This window comes from Polypterus senegalus, chromosome 12, assembly GCF_016835505.1.
Source record: "Polypterus senegalus isolate Bchr_013 chromosome 12, ASM1683550v1, whole genome shotgun sequence".
Lineage (NCBI taxonomy): Eukaryota > Metazoa > Chordata > Cladistia > Polypteriformes > Polypteridae > Polypterus > Polypterus senegalus.
Window position 1 is genome coordinate 154,117,470 of NC_053165.1, and position 23,332 is coordinate 154,140,801.

Sequence of the window (23,332 nt, forward strand, 5' to 3'; positions counted from 1 at the left end):
GCCGACCCATTGACTATTCGGTAGGCCAGCAGCAGGGATTTGAACTTGACGTGTGCTGAATGTAGTGCCCTGAAGAGAGGAGAGGCAGGTGACAGCTGGTTAAATACAAGAAAGGCTGATGCATTCTGGACCAGCTGTAGTGGTCTGATGGCACATGTGGGTCCTCCTGTCAGACACGACTTGCAGTTGTCCAGACGTGACAAGACCAAAGCCTGGACTAGATGTTGAGCTGCATACTCTGTCAGATCATCTGAATGTGGTGCAGCGGCAACCTGCATAACAAGGTGCCCCCATTACACGTCTACAGCGGTGGAGTGGACACAATCACAAAAGCCATTTCACTAAAGGACCAAGACTACGGGGGAAGAAACCGTTCAAAATTACCAGTAAAGGATTTACCAGGCTTTACGGGCCTCTACCTAACAAATCAAAGATCCCGGAGGAGTTTGCTTTCGCTTGAACGTGATGGGCCTTTTCCACAAACCCCTTCAAGCTCCATCTGAAGCTCATGCTGCCCTCCCATAGTTGTCAGTTTCTTTCCTAACCCTGCTACATTGGAAACGTCTGCTCCTGAACGGACGGCTTTCCTTTACTTCCGGCACCTGCACTCCACCATCTCTATACCCCCTCAATGAAGGCGTTGTAAGACTTGCACCTCCACAGCCAAAAAACGACCAGATTTTGCATATTTAAAACGAAAGGAAAAAAAAAAAAAAAAAAAAATCGATAAAACGCCAAAAAGAACGAGTCACATGACAACTGCACCACATTTGGAAGATGAATGACCACTGATAGAAGGTTTGTGACCAACTCGTTTCTTCTGTTCCGGTTGAAAATGTTTCGCTTTCTGAGTCTATCAGTGTCTATCAGGGTTAGATCAGGGGTCTCCAATTTTAGGGTAACCGAGCATTCATCTTCAAGAAATAGCATAAAAGGTTAGTAAATGTCAGAAATTAGATAAAAAGGTCATGTGAACAACAACATGTACTAAAAAAACCACTAAAGACGACAGCAGATGTCCTGTAGAACAACAAGAATGGACACTTGTTATATACACAGACATTTCAAGGGTGGTGGCTGAACTCGAGGGTCTAACGCACCACCAGAATAATAATCGCACCACCAGAATAATAATAATAAGTCTATTGTATTATTACTGCCCCCCCGCAGCTCCACTCACGTAGTAGTGAAACAGGGGGGCGAAGAGGGTCCTGCCCGGCTCCCCACTAATAATGCACTCTTGCCCTTGGCCTGCAGCCTCTGTCTCGTATTAGTGTGAATAAAAAAATCGATCCTGCAAGCAAACGATGATACAGAGAGCGCAACGAGAGAAGTCACACAATCAACCGGAATGTTCAAGCAATTTATAGAAAAAACCCCCGATCTAAATCTGTGAAGTAGTTCTCTCCGTTCGCTAGCTAAGTGGAGGTAAGGTACGCCCGGAGGCTGGCACGTGATGGAGGGCCCACTACGTCTCTCTCGGATTTGCGCAGAGTTCTCTTGCGGTAGCGATTTTATGATACACTAGCGACTGGGAGCCAATCGAATCAGACTACAAATTCTACGTTTGTGAAATCCACACTTTCCCTGCAAAGAATTGTTTAAGTCCTCAAAATGATTTTGTTATCATGGCACCAATTTGTGCTTAAAATAGACCTTTATGGCCGATGTAATGAAGAGCTTCCTGTTTAAACGGGGCTGCGAGTCTGAGATGTGAACTCAGGTCTTCGGCGCACCTCATTTGATTTTTTCCGGCAAACAAATTTTCAAAACAAACCGTATTTTACGACTCTAATCAGAGTCGGAGTAATAATTATGTTGCCGTGGTCATTTTAGATCCGAGATCGTCTAAAATTTAAACAATGACCGCTGTTAATACCCAGCCGTCACATTACTCAGTTTGCCAATAGATGTCAGAAGGACGGATGCCAAAACCGAACCGCCCAAAGATAGATTTCGACGTACCAAGCAAATGGCGATACGTTCTAAATTACTTACGGTTCCGGAGCTGTCGAAGGGTTTAAGTCAGTCAACGATGTTAGTCCTGGAAAGTCCGCTCCACCAAACCAACGTTCCAAAAAACCAACTGAACTTACTGTTATCTGCTCGAACCAACACCGACTTACTATACTCGGCCGTCCAGCGGCGTCACTGAAGCATTCGAACATTCTTAGAACATCACGTGGCAAACACGGACGCAGTATTGCATGATTGGCTAACTACAGAGGCGAGTCCCATTTCGTGGTTCTAACTTGTATTGAGTCGAGGTATTGACGCGGACAGCATACATACGGATAGTATCACATTATACAGAAGGGTAGCTCAATGAGAAGTCGCAAATTCAACTGGAACGTTCAAATTCTAGAAAAGAAAACGACACCCAATCTAAATTTGTTAAGTAGCTCTCTCGTGAAAAGCAGACAGACAGACAGACTCTGCATTTTTTTTTTTCATAATATTATATGAACAGCTTTTCTCCTCCTCAATTACCGATTTGTCCCGTCAGAGGTGGTTTTTCTTTAATATGTTAAATTTCTACCACAATTTGCATCTCTCCAGTCACTGCATACATACCAAGCATCATCACATCATCTCCAGACAGAGGAGCAGCTTCAGCGACAGACTGCTGTCACCGTCCTGCTGCAATGACAGACTGAGGAGACCCCACACTATGAGACTCTTCAATTCCACCCGGGGGAGTAAATGCGAACATTAATTTTATTTTAATTTTTTTTTTTTTCATTTGTATTACTATTTAATTTAATATTGTTTCTTTGTATCAGTATACTGCTGCTGGAGTATGTGAATTTCCCCTTGGGATTAATAAAGTATCTATCTATCTCTGTTATATAGTGCCTTTCATATCTATCTATCTATCTCTGTCATATAGTGTCTTTCATATCTACCTATCTATCTATTATATAGTGCCTTTCATATCTACATTGGTAGAACTATTTAAATTCAGAAAAATGCTGACATTTTCTATTTAAAAAAACAAAACCCTGAGCAATTGTATGTTTCTACACACTGCTTTCTCATTGCATGTTGGTAGGTCATGAAAATAAGAAATTTCCCAGAATTCTGTGCTGCTGTGCGCGACAACGACGACTTACATTACCACGTTTGTTTCGTTCTCATCAAGGCGACGCATTATTCAAATACACGACTTTCAATTGGCTGTCATTGCATTGCTTGTTTTTCTTGAGCACGACTTATTTTTTGGGGTCTTCCCACAAATCCCCCAGACCAGGAGGAGTCCAACTCCAGTTCTGGTGGGCCACAGGTTTTCAATCTTCATTAGTGAACAGTTTTTGCTGCCAATTAACTTTTTGCCTTTCTTATAATAATAAGCCTGACTCGGGCCCCTTAGTTGCCGATTTTTCCTTAAAAATTAGCAGCCAAACAATAAGGGGACACAAAACAAGCCGCCATGTGACCAGCTCACCTGTGCCCACCGCACAATATCTGAAAATAAAAGGAAGGTCTCAGTAAGGTTGATCGCTCCGGTCACCAAAACATTGACGGCGTTATTAGAAAAAAACGGAAAAGCATCACCAATTTGGAAACGTCTGCTGTGGCAGAATGAGAGCAGCAAGAGGCCAGGGAATTAAAGAACGGGTTTAATTAACAGAAGGAATCGGCTTTTCATGAAGACACTGGCTGGAGAGAGAACACTGGCTGGAGTTTGACGTTCCAGTTTTGCTGGTCATCCGTTGGCTCGCTTCACATCTCATCTGATTGGCTGCCATTTAATGAAGAAACAAATCAATTCAGAGGACTGAATCCTTAAAAAAATGATTGAAAAAGGAGCAGCGAAAACTGGTCACCAATTAAGGAAAAAGGGTTAGGATGAAAACCTGCCACCACCGCGGCCCTCCAAGGTCTGCGTTTGATATCCCTGCCCTACTCTGTGGTTGGCCAACCAGTGGTGATGTCACCTTAGAATGGACTAGTGGAGGCAAAATTGCCCTCTTGGAATAGTACTAAAAAATAAATTTAAGGACTCAAGAGACTTCGAATGTCAATTAGGACACCAGTAAAGACTGAACAGGATGAACATGAATGCTTAAAACTCTAAAAATCCCATACTATGCATACGAATCAACTTGTCCCCCCCCCCCTTACTTTAACATGGCAATCCACTCAACTTTCTCACAGACTACAGTGCATACACAGTACCTGAAGACCTGAATTGGGTCAGGAGGGAGCAGCAGGACTGAGAAGGTATCACTGGTACGTCACCCTGCTCGTGTCTTCATTCATAATGTGACAACTCCATGCGGATTTCCATTTGACGCACTCAAGCGTTCAACTCCTTGTTCTTCTAAAGTACCGGCTAGAAAAGATTTTCGGCATGCTAAAGGAACAAGCATTAAAAAGGAGGAGAGAGAGGTGTTAAAGAATGGCGACTGACTTTCTACAGGACAAGAGGAATAGATGGATACCATTTAATAAGAGCTTTACTTAAAATATTACAACATATAAAAACCTACATAGAACTTTCCATTTACATAAAATGGAGCTGCTCAAATACAAGTCAATTTAAAATCACATGAAGAGTCACGTTATCACTGCACACATGGGACCAATTTCAAATGGCTGAACAATGATATGTTGTGAATGGCAATTTTAAAAATAAACTGCACACAATATTTCATGAACGATAGTCATTAAAGATCTCGGTCCATCAGAGGGCTTTAGTGCTGTGCGAAGTGCCCTAAGGTAGAGGTGGGCAGCAGGGTCAAATCAGTCTGTGGTCTCCATCTTTTCCTGTTTCAGAGTCTCTGTCCAGAAAAAACACACAATTGGTTACAAATCGGAACATGGAAGGAGAACTTGAACAAAAAAGAATCACAAAAAATTTCACCTCAATACAGAGACAAAGGAAAGAATCCCAAAAAGGGACAGAGAAACGCACACCATAATCAGGTGAAGTCTACATCTCAACATCTAGAAGGGTACAATTTACATCAGGGGTGTCAAACCCAAAGCCTGTGGCTCTTTTTAAAGGCAGCCTTCATAGTCATTAATAAAAACATGGTGCATACAGCCTGTGATGACCACTAGATTGTCAAAGACCCCCATGCGTTTTCTAGATGAACTTCTCAAAGTGTTTGTTTAATTTTTTTGAGCACACAACAGATCAATGGGCTGGAATCCTGCTGGCTGTCTCTACTGCTGTGGACTGATATGGTGATGCGTCAGGAACGAAAGGATGGAAATGAAAAATGATCAACCGGCTGAGTGGGCTGAATTCAGACACACCCCGAAAATCAAATTCAGCGAGTCCATTTTGCCGAAATTTCATTGCAGCAACTCCAAATCGTACTCAGTAGTTTGTATGGCCCCCACGTGCTTGTAATGCAAGCCTCGGACAACGTCCTAATGAGACGACGGATGGTGTCCAGGGGGATCTCCTCCCAGATCTGGACCTAAACAATGTCCAAGAGGCGTTATTAGATTTAGGTCAGGTGAGTGAGCGTGGGCTGGCAGTCAATGGTATCAGTTCCTATCCTCATACCATATGAGGCTGAGCATTACCTACACCAGGAGGAACCCAGGAGCCACTGCACCAGCATAGGTATCGGGATGAAATCCTTGGACCCATTGTCGAACCCTAATGGCTGTCAAGGTGCCGTTGTCTAGCCTGTAGAGATAGGTGTGTCCCTCCATAGATACGTCTCCCCAGACTGACCATCACCGACTCCCCACCAAACTGGTCATGATGAACATGTTACAGGCAGCATAATGTTCTCCATGGCTTCTCCAGACCCTTTCACGTCTGGTCACATGTGTTCAGGGTGAACCTGCTCTCATCTGTGAAAAGCACAGGGTGCCAGTGGTGGACCTGCCAATTCTGGTGTTCTATGACAAATTCCAATCGAGCTCCACGGTGCCCGCTAGAGGACATCGGGCCCTCAGGCCACCCTCATGAAGTCAGTTTCTGATTGTTTGGTCAGAGACATTCACAACAGTGGCCTGCCTGCTGGAGGTCATTTTGTAGGCTCTGGCCGTGCTCATCTGTTCATTGCCCAAAGGAGCAGATGCCAGTCCTGCTGATGGGTTAAGGACCTTCTACGAAGGGCCCTGTCCAGTTCTCCTAGAGTAACTGCCCGTCTCCTGGAATCTCCTCCATGCCCTTGAGTGGGCTGGGGGACACAGCAAACCTTCTGGCAATGGCATGTATTGATGTGCCTGCCATACTGGAGAAGTTGGACTGTTTGTGCCACCTCTGTAGGGTCCAGGTATGGCCTCATGCTACCAGTAGTGACACTGACTGTAGAGGAGGGACAAATGTCAGTGGCCTCCTCCACATGTTAAACCATTCATTCCTGTTCTGGGGTCATCTCATTGCTGCCCCTCTAACACACCAACTGATTAACAAGCCCCTCTGCTACTTAACTGACCAGATCAATAGCCCACAAGTTTCACTGAATTGATGCTATAGTCATTAAAAAGTGATCCTTTAATTTTTTTTTGAGCAGTCTATAAATTGTACCCGTGGTCTCACATGTGCGCTTAGGAGGGCAACTAAGTGCTTAACGGAGGTCAAGATACGAGAGCAGGCTTTGATGAAGTGCACTAACCTCTCTTATCTTCTGCAGATCACCCAAGGAGAAATCAACCTAGCGCTTCCTCCAGTTCCTGTACCCCTTTTTCTAGCCACACCTCCCATCGACATCATTTCCTGCTCTTTGATTTTAGACCCACCTCTTCCTCCCCTGCCTCTATAAGAACCCAGCACCTTTCCTCCTTAGTTTGTCCCTTTTTGGATGCGTAACCAGAGAGTACCCTGGAGCCATTTGTTCTGCACTGTGTGTTATAATATATGGGGTGGATCCCCAAATCGTTTTCTGCACTCCCTTTGCGTTTTTGACACTGTATATAATTTACATTTATCCCTTGCAATGAAATGAATCTCCAGAGGCTACTAACCTGTACTTAGAATGGTGACTGGCAGCTCTTAATGACCCCAAACAAAAAGGTGACATGCCTTCATGCCATAGAGAACGTCAGTGTTTCAGCATGATGGCGAAGATTTGACGGTCTTAAGACGATTGCAGCTTGATTTCAGCTTTAAAAAAAGTGAGTGGGGCGACTAAGAGTGGGTGAACAGGCGTTAGGATGACCACGCTTCTTTGTGGCTTACCAGATGAGTCGCCGCCCTATGCGATTCTTTTACCTTTTCCGGTGACTTGATTATTGTATGTGGATAGAAAGACGTTTGCATTTGTGATTACTATACCTTTCAGACCAACTCCGTATGTTGTCAGTGTGATCCACCAACAGCCCATTTACACTGTGGTCAAGTGACACAGCAAAATAACTCCTGCAAAATACATTGCAACTGCAACTTTACTGGCGTTTGGACTGCTACTCCCACCTGACTTGGCGTGCCAACACCCCCAAAAAACTCCCACTCAATGCCGCTTTCAGCCCTGTGGATGCTGGTAGCTTTCCTAACCTGCTGTAATATCCAAGAAATAGCTTATCAAGATGGAGGCCAGTAACAACAGAGAGAGAGAGGTGTGTCAGGATATGTAATTGTGATGAACAGAGAGAGGTGCAGGCGTCTAGTTTGTAAAGAAAATCAGGTGGGAGATTCATACACCATACTGGCTGTAAAGTGTTTTCTGGGCTTCAATAAATTGAGTTTGACACCCGTGCTTTATATTCCAAGACCTGCAGATCACGGCACTGACTCGGAAAAGTAGGTACAAGAAACAAAACCCCCTGCCCAACCCAAATTCTGTTCACCCGTTTGTACAGAAATCTAATAAAATGTCTACACACGGTGCTAGTAGCTTACCCGTCTGCTCCTCTTTCATCTTTTCCAGCAGGCACTGTTTGATTTCCTGACCAATCGCTTTAGCAAGAGGAGGGGGAACAGCATTCCCAACCTGTAAAGAGGAACGAAGCCTTAAACATGGAAATTCAGAAATGTTCACAAATTAAAAATCAGGTGCAAATGGTTAGAATATCATTAGAGAGGATCTTGGAGGAACTGGTCTTCTGTAAACCTCAGATATCTAGCTTTGTTTTCTCGAATTGAAGTGTGTTATCGCCATGTATAGATCCAAAGAGCTCTCTGAGGCCTTGAGAAAGAAGATTAAGAGATGCAGAAGAGTCTGGAAAGGAACAAAGAGCTTCAAACTATTGGAAGTCATTCCACTTTCCAGAAGATCATCCAAAAGAGGAGTAGGATTCAGAATGATCAAACTTATTCAGGCCAGCCCCGCAAGTTCAGCTTGAGAGAAGAATACAAGAGGCTGAATGTCTAAGAATCCCATCACTTCATCACAGGACCTACAGGTATCTCTCACCATTGCGGATGTCAAAGTGCACAAAATCTACTATTTGAAGAGTCTTCACAAATTAGATCAACAACATGGGAAGTGTGCCAGAAAGAACATCAGGCCAAGACTAGTTTGTCCAGGAATTCCTAGACTGCTGGAACAATGCGCTCTGGACGGATGAAGCAAAGAAAGTTCTGGTACTGTGGCCAAATAAGACTCATTTGGTAAAAACCAAAGACTGCACTTGACTAGAAGAACCCAACACCAACTGTAAAGCACAGTGATGGAAATGGCAATGGTTTAGACGTGCTTTAGGGCCCAGGCAGCTCACCATCATAGAATCCACTAGGAGTTCTTCATTGTACTAGAGGATGCTTGTGAGATCTTCGGTCAGAAGAATGAAACTCAACCAAAAGTGGACTTTACAACATGTGATGGGGGGCATTTGGAATGGGCTGGGCTCACAGGACAGCCCTCAAACTGAACAGCTGAAAGAATTCTGCAAGGAGTGGAAAACGTGGTCTCCTAGTCAATGTCAGAGAGTGCTAGTCTGTTATAGGAAACACTTACTTGGTTTCCCCATTATGTACAGTACTAGCTATTATAGCATAACATGTATTTACCTTTTCTATAAACAAAAACAGCATATTTGTACATTTTTATTGAATATTGCAAAATGACATTCCCCTCGCATTACCTTTAATGAAAGATACTGTTTAAGATCAAATCTTAAAATGTCCACGTTATGGAAAAAAATACCACACCCCATGAAACGGTTTCTTTTATGACTGATTCTCTAATATTGTTCAATGTTAGTCCGATTCTTTGTCATTTTTACTCTCTCCCCAGAGTCGGTAACACATCCGACTTGTGCGCTTTGCACTGCACTCTTGAGAGATTTATAAACCTCCTGTGATGGTGATCTGAACCACTTGACTGAAAAGATACTGCACTATCAGATCTACAGATCAGTAGGCGTTTATCATTTGAGCTTAACCACATATGCAAAACCCAGCATCCTGAACAAAGATAGTAGGTGATGAACCACGAAAACACAAAACTTCAAAATAAAAGCGGACCAAAGGGATGGTTTACACGAGTTGCAAACCTCAAGTCCACTCTTTCTGCATGACTGTATTAGCCTTAGTTATTAGTCTTGTCAAAGTTTACACCTTTTCAGGTAATGGGGGGTCAAGATTAAGGAACGTATACATCCAATAGTTCTTTCTAGATTCTTACCTGTCTGTGTTTGTCAAGGATGTTGCCAAAGAACCTATAGGTGTCTGGGAATCCCTGAGATCGGGAACACTCTCTCACACTCACAACTCTGTGCTGCTCTGGATGCAGAACTCTGCCCTGGATATGGAAAAAAACCAACAAATTTCATGTATAAATACAAACAATTCGGTTTGTACACACACACACAAATAAAATCTTAGGAGGGAGATGTGATCTTCTCAGAAGACACTTTGACGTCCCCACAAGACAAAGTGAGACAAAAAGGACAGCTGCTGTACAGGCTTTTAAATGATCGTCGCGCCGCACAACATGCAGATCACGCAGCACGGCATTAGCAGTGGTTGGGGGTCGAATAACTCATTCACTACAGCTTTTTCACTGGAAAATATCAAAAAATAAAAATGAATGAAAATCTCTTTAAATTGTATATCCGGTTAACCAAACCTGGGGGTTGGCAAGCGAAGCGAGCAGGGGGGGCAGAGCCCCTAGTAAATAAATAAATGCCCTCAGCCATAGAGAGTAGGACCAGAAGGTCTCCATTTTAAGCCTAGAAGATTAAAAAGGCACAATCATTCTTGGAGGAGAAGGTGGCAAACACTTCAGGAAACTCAATGAGGCAATAACTTTGTTCTTCATTACAAGCTCGGCACATTCAGCATGGAGTTGAATCCCCAATTGAAACGGCCAAAAAACATTCCGCGTTGTACTTCCTCCCGAGTGTGACTCCTCATCAAGCCTGAAACATTTAATCCTTGTTCAAGCCGTCTGGATTTAAAGAGAATACCGCACACCAAATGGGCACCATGGCAGAGAATCGAGACGTTTACATTGATAGGACCCAAGGAAAAACATAGGTTTGTGGAAGAATGGCGGAGCCGCTTCTGAACAAGATGTAGGTCTTCATTTTCAAATACAGATAAACACACCGGCTCACTTGCTGAAAAGGACACATTTGTCATGAACAACAGATAAGATCTAGAACCCTCAAGACTGTAGAAGCAGACACTGAAGCATTAGAGTAGCAGCGTCATTTGCAATAAATGACTGAAAAATTACCATATGTAGACATGTAAAAAAAAAAAAGTCAAAGAAATTGTGCCCACTAAAAAAAACTGTATTGCTTGAAAAGGACCGTGTTTAAGGGCCATTTCAGATATGCAGGGCTTAAAGCCAATCATTTAGTAAAAAGCTACTTCATTTTTCTGGTTTATCCCAACATGGGAAGACAACTTGGCAGCATTTTGAATCATTCAAAACAATATCCCAACAGGGTAGTTCTCAAAGTTGACTAAAAAGGGAAGGAGTGCAAGCAAAGGTTTCAACCAACAATTCATGAATGTAGAACAAATTAACCTCTAACGAAGACAACACGTAGACATAAAAATTCTGAATTATTAAAATTAAGCCATACACTCTCTCACACACACACACACGTTGTGTGTCATGTTGGTTCCAGAATGCTGCGGTTTTACTGGCTCTGGAACTCACTGGTCTTGCATGTAACAATTAAACTTTATGGTCCAAAGCAACTCTACCTGCTTGCCCATAGGCTCAGGGTTAGTGACTGTTGTGCTGAAGAAGCCATCCCATTCCAGTCTGCCATAAAGACCCGCCCAGTGGTTGTGCCGGTTGCCAGTGTGTGGCAAACACCAGGGGATCAATGTGTTGAACTGCCGGTCTGCTGGATCACAGGGTTTCCCTAAACCAGGAAAAACAGCAATTCGAAAGCTCAGTACTTTTAGTGGGAGGAAGTCCCCACACCGCACTCATCACACAAGATAAAACATGATTTACATTTAACCAACATAAAATTCATGCAACTTAAGCTCACTCACCACCAGCACAAGCACAGACTCCTCTAAGTGCCCCGGTGCCGCTACGGCCATTCTTTTTGTCCTGGTGTGTGTAGCGCAGTTTCTTGGTGGTTGTGCCATCAGACAGACGAACCTCAATATTTGGAAGGTCACGCCAGTCAGAGCCTGGAGCCAAGGGAATGTGCCTCATTCGAGCAGCAACAAGGGCACTCATATCCTGAAAAAGTTGCAAACACCAAATTAGTAAAAAAAAAAAAAAACCCCCAAGTATGACCAAGAGACTTGGAAAAACTAGAAGAGGCTCATAATCAATAAATAAAAATAAAATGAATGAAATTGTAGCTCTACCTTACAGATGTGGTCACGCAAAATTGGCTGATACTGGGATCCCCTTATCTGCCTCTGGAACCAAGACTGAGGTTCTCCATTATAGGAAATTTCCAGGGCAGAGGCTCCGTTTCGGATCTCTGGGAGATCAGACATCGTGTCTCGTACTGTAATGGTCCTAAACGGAGCAGAGTTTAATCTGAAGGAGACAAAAAAAGTCAATTAATAAGCAGGCCCCGGTGACAAGGCCAATGACAAGTATTGTATCAAGAAAAGAAAAAAAGGGCTTCTGGTGTTCCTCCACATCGGTCTACTCCTTTAATTTACCCATAAAAAAAAAAAATTAACAGTTTACATCCAGTTCCTATTTGTACTCTGGCATTTAAATGGCATACTGGATCTAATCAAGCACGACTTTTTAAAGGTTATCACTTTGGGGGCAGGATGTTACCTGAACATTCACTTATTGGCCTTTGTGCAAATTCTAAATTCTGTCCCTACCTAATGAATCAAATTAAGATGAAAGACCATGAAAACGTATGGCCACTATAGAAGCAAATGCGATTTTTTTTTTTTTTACCCTCCCAGGTTATAACTCAGAAGCTCTCAAAAGAAATGTATACAAAAAAAATAATTTTTGCTGCAAGTATATTAGAAGTCCTGCTACAACTGAAGTAGTGAGAGACATTTTGTAATTCGAGTAAAATATTAGAAGAGTTAACTGTCAAATGCTCATGTTTCATTACTAGACATGTATGATGCCCACCACCATGCAGGTACAGTGGCACAATCAGCATGGTTGCTTCACAAGTGGAGGACCTTGCAGTCACATCCTGCGTTGGGTCATCTCCCACACACACACGTAGCTTGCACGCTCCTCCCATGTGCAATATTCTCTCCCACATCTTAAAGACTTGCTCTAAAACTGGACTGGAGTGAATATGGGGGCTGTGTGTTGGTGAACCATACAACAGATTAGTGCCCCATTTAGTGTTGGTTTCTGCCAGGACTGGATAAAGGAAATATCACCTCCTCTCATGACCATGAATTGGATTTAATGGGCTTGAGAATGTTATGTTTGTCATTCCCTATACTTGACAAAATATACATGGTTGGTCTACAAAGTAGTGAGAAGAGGGTGTTAAAAGTTCAACAAGACATCTAGTCCTACTTTTGACAAGGTTGACAATACTTATCTTATACTTACATCATAACAACTATTCATGGTGGCTCTAAAATCAGTACTGACCCCTACTCTCTCTTCTGTTTCTTTTTCCGGTTTCTCTGTGGTGGCGGCCTGCGCCACCACCAACCTACACAAAGCACCATGATGCCCCAGCATCGATGGACTAAAAGCCAGAAGTCCACGTGATCATCATCATCAAATCCTTCCATGAAAACCATAAATACAAAGAGGACTGTTTCATTTATGTTAGGTAGATTGCCCAGAGGGGACTTGGTCAGGTGGTCTCATGGCCTGGAATCCCTGCAGACTATTTTTTTTTCTCCAGCCGTCTGGAGTTTTTTTTGTTTTTTTTCTCTCCCCCCTGGCCATTGGACCTTACTCTTATTCTATGTTAATTAATGTTGACTTATTTTATTTTATTTTCTTACTGTGTCTCTTATTTTACAATTCTTCATTATGTAAAGCACTTTGAGCTACATTTTTTGTATGAAAATGTGCTATATAAATAAATGTTGTTGTTGTTATCTGTGCATTGGTCTTATAGCAGTTTCAATTATTACCAGTATCATTCAAAACACTTTATAAATGCTGCATTTATCATCCATCCGATAGTTTGGCAAATGGAATGGTGTTAATGTGGCTAATTGGCTAAAACAGTGCTTAGCAATCCTTTTTCATTAGGGCAAGTACAGCAGGACAATACAGTTCTGTCCAGGCAAACAACCTGCATCTTAACGGCAAATTCCAGAAGTGCCATTATTCAAACATTAAGAATACATATGAGAAGAACACAGTCTCAGTATTGGGGGTGGTGACAAGTAGAAACCAGTTCTGCATCTATATGGGTAAAAAAAAATAAGCTGTGCCATGGGGCCTGGTGAAAACGCAATGACAATTCTATTAAACCGGACGGTCACTTCATGGCAGCCACAAAACACTTGTATGAACACACACACACACGTCAAAGTACGATAAAATGACTCTAGCTGATTCAAACTCACTTTCCTCTTAAACCCAGTCTAGCACTCTTACCTTGTGACATTACTGACATATTTTTTGTCATCCACAGCAACACTAAGGGAGCAGGCACGAGGTGCGAATACATGGAGAGGCTCTGGATACCGAGGAAGTTTCTCTCCAGGTGCAGCAGCCAGGATAATAGCTCGCCGACGAGTCTGTGCTACTCCATACTGCCCTGCCTGCAAGATGCCAAGGAGCAAAGAATCAAAGCAACAGATCAGACTTTAAAATAAGTAGTGTAGAGAACAAATTAGGTTAGGCTTTTAGGGAGAATGAAAACTAAATATTTCAGAAAATCCACAAGTTTTTGTATACATGAGGGATGTTCAAAAAGTTTCCGCACTTATATTTTCGTTGGAATCTGAAGGCAAAAAACTTTAAAAAAAGCTGGTACAACGCTGGGAAACTTGTACCGCAAAAGGAATGCGACTATGTAGAAAAGTGATGCAATTTGTTGTTGAAATTCTTAATAAACAGAGTTCAAAATAATTTTGAACGTCTCATAAAATGAAAACTTGACAAAATGGCGGCATCTGCAGCATTTTTGTAAAACCAGAGTACTTTCTAGAGCAGGGGTGTCACACTCCAGGCCTGGAGGGCCGCAGGTTTTCATTCTAACCCTTTTCCTAATCAATGACCAATTTTCACTGCTAATGAACTCTTCCCTTCATTTTAAATAGCCCTGATTTTAAGGATTCAGTCCCCTGAATGGATTCCTTTCTTCATTAAATGGCAGCCGAAATGAAATGAAATGTGAAATGAGCCAACAGATGACCAGCTAAAACAATTTCACTCCAATCACTTTCTTAATCAGGAGCCTATTCGTGCTGTTAAACCGGTTATTTAATTCAATGGCTTGTTGCTATTCTCAGTTTGCCACAGCAGACATTTCCAAAACTGTTGATTTTTCTGTTTTTTCTGAGAACATCGTCAAGACGTTTTGGTGACCTGAGAGATCAACCTTACCGAGACCTTCACCTTCCTTTATTTTTGGACTAGCAAAATACCCGCGCTTCACAGCGGAGAAGTAGTGTGTTAAAGTAGTAATGAAAAAGAAAAGGAAACATTTTAAAAATAACGTAACATGATTGTCAATGTAATTGTTTTGTCACTGTTACGAGTGTTGCTGTCATCAAGGATTTGATTATCATTTCTTCTTTCAATCAGGTTTGTATTTGGAGGACGTGTTGTGTTCAAGTTACATTGTGTATGTCAACCGTTGTAAAAATAACAGGTTTCATTCATCGATTCCTTTCTTACTGCATCAACAAACAGCTCGTCTTCCTCTTTGAGACATCACACACTACATGCACAGGGTTTTTTTTTTTTTTAAAACACTGTCTTCCTTTAGCTGGACATTGACTTCTTCCACCGTGTGCTTCGTTTCCGCAGTGGCTGCACTTATGAATATGCTTGTATGTGTCACTCGCTTTATATTCTTCAGCTGCCTTCTCAATTGTGTAATGCGTTTTTTGTTCAGCACTCTTTGGAGCTCTTGTTTTTTGTCAGTTCACGTGAGCCGCTCGGAGTACATGCATCGAAGATTCTCAGCTGTGCTTGTGCTATCTCATGCGATGTCCACGGCTTTATTTAATGTTAGCTCAGACCCGGCACTTAAGTTTCTCTCGCACTTTCGGAGTATGTGCCAAACAGCAGTCTATCCCTGACTATCTCATCTTCGTCTGCATAAGCACAGTCCTTCACCCGCGAATATTTAGCGGCAGAGTGTTTCTATTGGATTGCCGCTGACGGACGGCCTTTTATGGGCAGGCACTCAATTACGTGGGAGACGATGAGGGAAGCAACTCTGCCTCACACAGCGACTGAGCTGCAGGCTATGGTTGGTATATATGTACATAAGTAGGTTCCAGTTATGACTGTTTACGTGTAGAATTTTGAAATAAAACCTGCCTAATTTTTGTAAGCTGTAAGGAAAGAGCCTGCCAAATTTCAGCCTTCTACCTACACGTGAAGATGGAGAATTAGTAATAAGTCAGTCAGGGCTTTGCCTTTTATTAGTATAGATAATGTGTGATGAGCGCAGGTGAGGTGGTCATGTGGTGGCTTGTTTTGTGTCTCATTGTTTGGCTGCTAATTAAAGAAAGAGACAACTAAAAAGAGACTGAGTCAAGTTAATTAGCAGCAAAAACTGGTCAATAATGAAGATGGTCAGAATGAAAACCTGCAGCCACTGTGGCCCACCAGGACTGGAGTTAGACACCTGTGTGCTACAACACCTGGCAGAATAGTTTTTAAACTTGCACAGCAAATTAATTTTGGATAGTAGCTTACAGAATTCAGTGGAGCAAATTCTGGAAAGTATGGCCCAAGTAACAGACTGTGCCTTTAAGTGTAATTTCTAATACAATGGGACCTTTACTGTACTCCCTTACTGGAGCAGCTTTTAGTCTAAAAAAAATGTAACTGTTAAGTACTGGGCTAGGAAACAAATAATGAATTTAATCTAAATAGATATCTTACCTGCAGCACTCCAAAGGTGCACTGGTAACCCATTCGTACAAGACACCTCAGTGTGAGTTTTAATACCATGGAACGCTTAAAAGACACAAAGTTCCTCACGTTTTCCAGTAAGAAAAACCTGGGCCTATAATAGTCACAGTAACTGCAAAAAAACAAAGTACATAAAGAAAAAAAAGTTTACAGGAACCAGTCCACAAACATCATCCTTATTTCAGGCCTCACTCACTCGATCCATTCCAATCCTTTTACCTGAGATAGGACACCACTAGGGAGTTTTTAAACTTTGAATAGGTACGAGAATTGAACCGGTTCATTCCGCTAAAACCTTGGCATGGAGGGCCGCCACACAGCATCTCAACATCTCCTTTCTGAGGAAGCTTCTGTCCTAGAGAGTTGGAATGTTCGCCAGCCATGACCAGCTTGAGCAGCACATTGCAGTCCTCCGTGAATACGGTAGTGCCAGGATTATTCAGACGGAAAGCCTGAGCAGCAGGATCCCACATCTCAATTGCCCATTCTGTTTTGCTAATACCTACAAGACAGACAGTTAATAGAAGGGTGAGGAGCATAGCACATAGCATTCAATAAGCAATGTAGGTGTGGTAATTTATCAGGGGTTATCAAATTAGAGAAAAATATCTAACTGAGCTTTTGAGCACCCAAGTACTAACAGGCCAAAAATCTACCATTTATGCTGAATTGTTTCAATTAGGTACACAATGTCCAGTGCCAGGGGTTGTCCAAATAGGCTGAGGTTTATGTAAATTGGGTGGGATTAGGAAAGAGACGGACAGAGGCATAAAAGAAGCAGTGCAGTTAGAGTGGCTATAACTGGTTTCATCGAGGGAGAACATAACTGAAGAGTTAATGCTATTTTGTAGCATGCATATGGATAACCACACGTTCAGAATTGAACTTACCTGCTTGATGGAATCCTTCGGAAAGTCCCCCACATCCAGAAAACACATCCAGAGAGCGCAATGGGGGCACTTTTGGCTCCTGGGACTCTGGCTCACTTGCTGCTGAGGATTTTCCTTTCCCCTTCCCTATCGAGAGTCGGAAGTAGATATTAAAAATAAAATCTGTATCTTGGTTGAAAACTTCACATCCACACTCAAAACCAGTCATCCTCGAACAGGCAGAGTTGTAATTAAAGCAGTTGTGAAGCGAAGAACAAACAAAATAACCCTTAAACTGCCGAAACCAGCTATAGTCGGTTCCCAGTGCAATTTGCCAGCACGCTGGAGCTGATCAGTCCGTGCCATATGTTCGTTGAGAAGCCAGCTCGTGACCACTGCTGCCCACTTGCGAATCAGCATCACTGTCCCTGGGATTCAGCCGCTGCACTAGACTGGCTTGCAGGCAACCAGTACAAGTGTAGATGGCTCGGCGATTTACTGAATTTCATCGATGAGTCAGTTACCCCTTATACATTTAATAGATTGTTGCAGTATTTGTTTAAAATAGTTGTTACAGTTCATTGGCAGTGTGTAAAATGATCAGTGGTGCAGTAATTGTGATGCTCTTTGCATATGGGCTAGGGTGGGTGGAGAGAAAGAGTGCTCCATTAAAAATTTCACTTTGTTTTGGGTGAATTGACATTTCCTTAAAGTATTTGGCATCCAGGGGTACATAACCCCCCTCCCCCCCGCAGTGTCAACTTTGTGGAAAATAAAAATCTCATTTATTACTGAAGGGATACAGATTCTTCTCAATTTACAGTAATTGCAATTGGTGTGAGGAATAGCAAACAGCTATGGGTGGGATTGCTTTTGAAATTTAAAGAAATATATCCCAAGGTTTTTATTTCATTCAAAACAGAGTTTGTATTGACTCCGCTGTTTGCCAGAATTGTTGAATACTATTTGTAATAACATAGGATGTCTTTAAAGGGAGATTATAAGTTGCTTTAGTAGGACTGTCAAGTAAATGTATTATACACTCAAACTGGACTGCAGATACATACCTTTTCCTTTCCCTTTGCCCTTGCCCTTTCCAACTGCACTACGTGCATGGTTTGGAGGGTCTTCAAAGCTCTTGGTCTTGGGATTATATGCCTTGAGGAAAGGGGCAAGAGAGAGAGAGGAGAAAGGATATTAGTACAGTTTTTCCCCCCCAAAAGGAAATTACATGATCATCCTTTACATATTTTCAATAAGCATGACGCCCCGCTCCCCCCCATTCATTTTTAACCATAAAACATACAGCAAATGATAAATGAGCAAATGAGTGTAAGAGCTGCTATACAGTATTCTATAGAGCCATTCTAAAATGTCCATTTTAGTTTCAGAGAATAAAAGGACAGCCTTGGGCCACGAAAAATGGTTTGAGACTCTTTCATTGTTAGGCTGTGAGCTAGTATTGTAACAAACATATTATAAAGCAAAGCCAAAATCTGAGGACAAATGACACTAGAACTTGAAGCATCTTATTTTGGTGTACAGTAATCCCTCGCTATATTGCGCTTCGACTTTCGCGGATTTTAAATGTAAGCATATCTAAATATATATCCCGGATTTTTCTGCGGACAATGGGTCCTTCAGTTTATGGTACATGCTTCCTCAGTTTGTTTGCCCACTTGATTTCATACAAGGGACGCTATTGGCGGATGGCTAAGAAGCTACCCAATCAGAGCATGTATTACGTATTAACTAAAACTCCTCAATGATATGCGATATGCTTCCCGCGCGGTGCTCGATTCTTTGCTTTTCTCCCTCTCTCTCTCACCCTCTCCGACATTCTCTGCGCCTGACGGAGGGGGTGTGAACTGAGGGGCTGTTTGAACAGAGGCTGTTTGCCTAGAGGATACGGATGCTCCTCTACAAAATGCAGCTTTATTGCGGTGCTTCGGCATACTTAAAAGCACGTATTGATTTTTTGATTGTTTGCTTTTATCTCGCTCTCTCTCTCTGACATTCTCTGCTCCTGACGGCGCTCCTTTGAAGAGAAGATATGTTCGCATTCTTTTAATTGTGAGAAAAAAAACTGTCATCTCTGTCTTGTCATGGAGCACAGTTTCAACTTTTGACTAAAGGGTGTTATTTCATGTCTAGAGGGCTTTAATAATGTTAACAGTGAGGGAGAGCTTAAAGGGCTTAAAATAAATAAAAACCATACAAACATATGGTTTCTACTTCGCGGATTTTCATTCTGGAACGCAACCCCCCTCGATCGAGGAGGGATTACTGTACTCTGTGTATGATCAAGTTATTGCAGGTTAGCTTTAAGGTCTAATGAGAGCAGGTTTGCAATTATGTCACTCCACTGTCACCATTATAACAATAGTACAGAATACCAGTAATGGATTTCAGAGTGTAGGTGTCTTTTTGCCAAGACGGATAGATTTTACCTATCACATTCTTCTGTGATTGAAGGTCACCTCCCATAACTCTACATTAGTCTTGTAATGGCATTATAAAAATGCACACAAAAAAAGGAGATTGTACCAGAAAGTTGATATTTTCCCTCAACATAATCCCAATGTATACTTCATTACATGCAGAATTATATCAACTATATGCACAGTTTGATAGGCTGCATAGAAGCACTTGCATTCAACATTTACATAAAACACTTAAACTCCTGCCACATGTCTGTAGAAAGGTAAAATTTAATCTTAACATAAGACGTTATAAAACACTGCAGAAACAGAATTCATACCAGCACAGCAACCCCCGCGATCGAGGAGAGATTACTGTATTTCTAGTAAGTGTATTCTCTATACTAACCTGACAAATCCTATTTTTTTTTTTTTTTTAAATAGACAAATTGCTGCGGTGGGTTGGCACCCTGCCCAGGATTGGTTCCTGCCTTGTGCCCTGTGTTGGCTGGGATTGGCAGCAGACCCCCGTGACCCTATTCGGATTCAGCGGGTTAGAAAATGGATGGATGGACAAATTGGCCGAGACTGGAAAATGTGTATATTTTACTGGTAGGATTTTTATTTATTGCCTAAATAGAAGACCTAACTTCCAGTTATTTTTTCCAGTTGTACAAAAATGAAAATTACATTACTCCTTTACCAGAGGGACTTCTGTAAATGCATGGATCAATGTGGTAACACCAAAAATTAAAGTTTTTAAAAATTTGAGATAAACATTTAAAAGAATCCTTGGTGAACTCTAACAAGCAGATCAAGTGTCACCTAAAGGTCAGTCTTTTCTCCCTTACAAGGATCTATACCAGAAATTGAAAAGTAACGACAAAAAATCAACCTAACATGGTACTAAAACCTTCCAGACACTCATTACAGTTGTGGTAAAATTTAACTAAAAAAAGTACATGCTTCAATGCATCAGAATTACCGTATATACTCAAGGATAAAGTTCCCGCGGATAAGTCGGGACTTGATTTTATCACATAATTTCTGGTATTATGTCAGTCGTATAAGCTGAATGTTTAAAACTCGCGCTATTGGTCCAAGAGATGATATGCTAACACCCATCTAAGAGAGTAACCATGGAGCATACTGCCATTTTATTTTTCCACATGGTAATACCTGAACACCGAAGCTACGTTTGCACCGATTTGTGTTTTTTGTATCTCACACCCTCGTACACCTTTATCGTAAGAGCATCCCTTATCTTCGATGGAGCGTTCGATCAGAAGAAAATATGAAGTGGTTTTCAAATTAAATGTCGTTGAAGTAGCGAAAGAAATTGCTAACTGCACTACTGAAACAAAATTTGACATATCTGAGAAACTGGTGCGAGACTGAAGGAGACAAGATGTCTATCTTTTTTTAAGATGTTGCATTTTTGAATGGGCGTATAAGTTGGGGTCTGATTTTATGATTGATTTTTCAGGTTTCAAAACCTGACTTACACGCGAGTATATACGGTACATGTGGGGGGCACCACCTCTTCTCTCTCCCTCCCACCACCCCAACATTTGAGGCAACAGGGACTTCACAGTTTCAACAGGTAAATAAATCATAAGGGAGTCTGGAGTTATTTGCTTCTGAACTGTCCTGGTACCGGTGCAGAGGTTCAAAAGCTGGTATCTAAACCAAAGTCAGAATTTTAGTACTGATCTAACCCTACTAAGAAACCTTATCAATCAAGGTGTATTTAGCTGGTAAATGATCAAGCAACAGAAGTAGTGTACAGGCCAGCGTTAACTTTGCAGTGCTTATTTGGTAGAAATAGCATGCAACTCTGCCTATGAGTCAACAGTGGGGACATAAAACGGACACCTTGTGGTTTACAGTCCAGCACTAATTATGCAATACTTTCATAAATCATTTTTTTCCCCCAGAAACTTGACAGGATACATTCCCTTTAAATAGAATACCTCAAGGAAGTAAAACCGATCAAGCCCCCTGCTTGAGTACTCCTGCACACTCTCCGTTAGATCCTCCCCATATTCCACAAAGCAGCGTCCCTGAACATCCTTGAAATCTACAGTGGCTTCTTCATCGCTCCAATATAGCATGTTAATATCAGTGTGGTAACTGGATTTTACTCCTTTGTGAGTGTTCTCAGGCCTAGGAGAAAGAGAAAAAAAAAAAATTAAATTAGGAAAATGACAAAAAAATAAAAATGGCTCCAACATTTGAGGTTGGGGGAAGAAGAAACTCCCATCAGCCCAAACACAATGGAGCCAAGAATTTCAGCTCTACATGTACAAAATGTTTCAATAAAATAAAAGACAAGAGATTTATTACAAAATCCTCAAGGATCTAGTGTCCAGAGGTCTAAACCCACACCTAAATTGTCTGTAGGTATCTCCAGTGTTACTCTAGTACCCTAAAATAAGCGATTTAGGCTGACTGGTAGTTCTAAAAATCAGTGTACAGGTGGGCCCTGTAATGGACTGGTACACTGTGCAAGGCAGATTTAGTACTTGCATCCAAATGCTGCTATGATAGGCACGAGAAATGTTAAGACGGCCTCAAATTCACGACCTTGTGAAAAGCATACTTCAAAATTAAGAACCTCATGGATGTAACAGATAAAATTGTAAAACGTGAGAATAAGTATAATTAGCAACTTAAAAAAATCAGGGGTTCAGAAAGAATGGCTTTCAAGCTGAAGGGGATTAACATAAGGAAAAGGTGTGATCTTGCAGAAAGCCATTAATTGCATTAACTTGACATTGTTACCGTCACACCTTAAACCATATTTTAAATGCAAACCAACCATTTAGTTTAAAAACCTTGAATGAGGTCCTAGTGGCACTTGTATCTGTGGAAGGCTGTGCTGCTTACACCTGAACTGCCCTCAAAATTTTAAACCCAAACCATACTGGACATACTCATTTTTGGAGAGCACTATAGTCTAAAAAAAAAAAATGTAGGTGGAGATTGCAAGTTCTTTCCAGCAGCCTATGAAAGCTAATAGGTTTCTCATACCTGTATAACTTATAGACTCTCAACTTGATGTCCGATTCATTAGCTTTGCCATTGCTCCTCTTTGAACAGAAAATCTCTTTGATCCGACCAACACGGAAAGGTTCTGGAGCATCCAGGTTGCTACCCTTAATGTAGTCAGAAGACTTCCTGTAGTATTCTGGATAAAGCTCTTCATCCACATCTTCCTTCCTTTGAGGGCGTTTCACAGGGCTTCCTGACTTGACACTTTGGGAACATAATAGTAACACTTAAGAAAAAAAAAAAAATCATTCAGTATGAATGATGTTTACCACAGTTTAAAAAAAACGTATACTTTACCTAAACGAAAAGGCATCAGGCAACAGGTAAACCCCATCACCAACTCTGTACTGTTGACCATTTAGGCAAGCCAAAGCATAGTAGGCCTTAGCAGCATCATTTTCCTCTAGAGGGTCCAATACTTTGGGAGTGCAGCGTTCTTTATCTTCTTCCTGACGAACACAACTGGAGCAAAATCTGAGGAAACGAAAGAAAAAAAAAACAAAGAAAGATTTGGGTCTGTGCCAAAGGAAATAGGGAAGAGAAGGAGGAACACCCCATGGATCCATCATAAAAAGGAACAGGGATTGTACTTCCT

At 41.7% G+C, this 23,332-nt stretch overlaps 1 protein-coding gene across 2 annotated transcripts in view; it reads right to left on the reverse strand.

Annotated features, from left to right (window-relative positions):
* Window positions 1-4,434: 4,434 nt before the first annotated feature.
* The window catches only part of dnmt1 (DNA (cytosine-5-)-methyltransferase 1), a 55,942-nt gene continuing 37,044 nt past the window's right edge, over window positions 4,435-23,332 (reverse strand). For both annotated transcript variants that reach the window (XM_039770364.1, XM_039770365.1), the window contains 14 exons: window positions 23,035-23,211; window positions 22,717-22,941; window positions 21,657-21,849; window positions 18,331-18,421; window positions 17,285-17,410; window positions 16,614-16,896; window positions 16,365-16,506; window positions 13,896-14,062; window positions 11,699-11,876; window positions 11,372-11,567; window positions 11,072-11,235; window positions 9,537-9,653; window positions 7,811-7,901; window positions 4,435-4,784 (listed from right to left, as the gene is read on the reverse strand). In XM_039770364.1, the coding sequence (XP_039626298.1) occupies window positions 4,747-4,784; window positions 7,811-7,901; window positions 9,537-9,653; window positions 11,072-11,235; window positions 11,372-11,567; window positions 11,699-11,876; window positions 13,896-14,062; window positions 16,365-16,506; window positions 16,614-16,896; window positions 17,285-17,410; window positions 18,331-18,421; window positions 21,657-21,849; window positions 22,717-22,941; window positions 23,035-23,211 (2,188 nt within the window). In that variant the 3' untranslated portion in view covers window positions 4,435-4,746. The remainder of the gene's footprint in view (window positions 4,785-7,810; window positions 7,902-9,536; window positions 9,654-11,071; window positions 11,236-11,371; window positions 11,568-11,698; window positions 11,877-13,895; window positions 14,063-16,364; window positions 16,507-16,613; window positions 16,897-17,284; window positions 17,411-18,330; window positions 18,422-21,656; window positions 21,850-22,716; window positions 22,942-23,034; window positions 23,212-23,332) is intronic.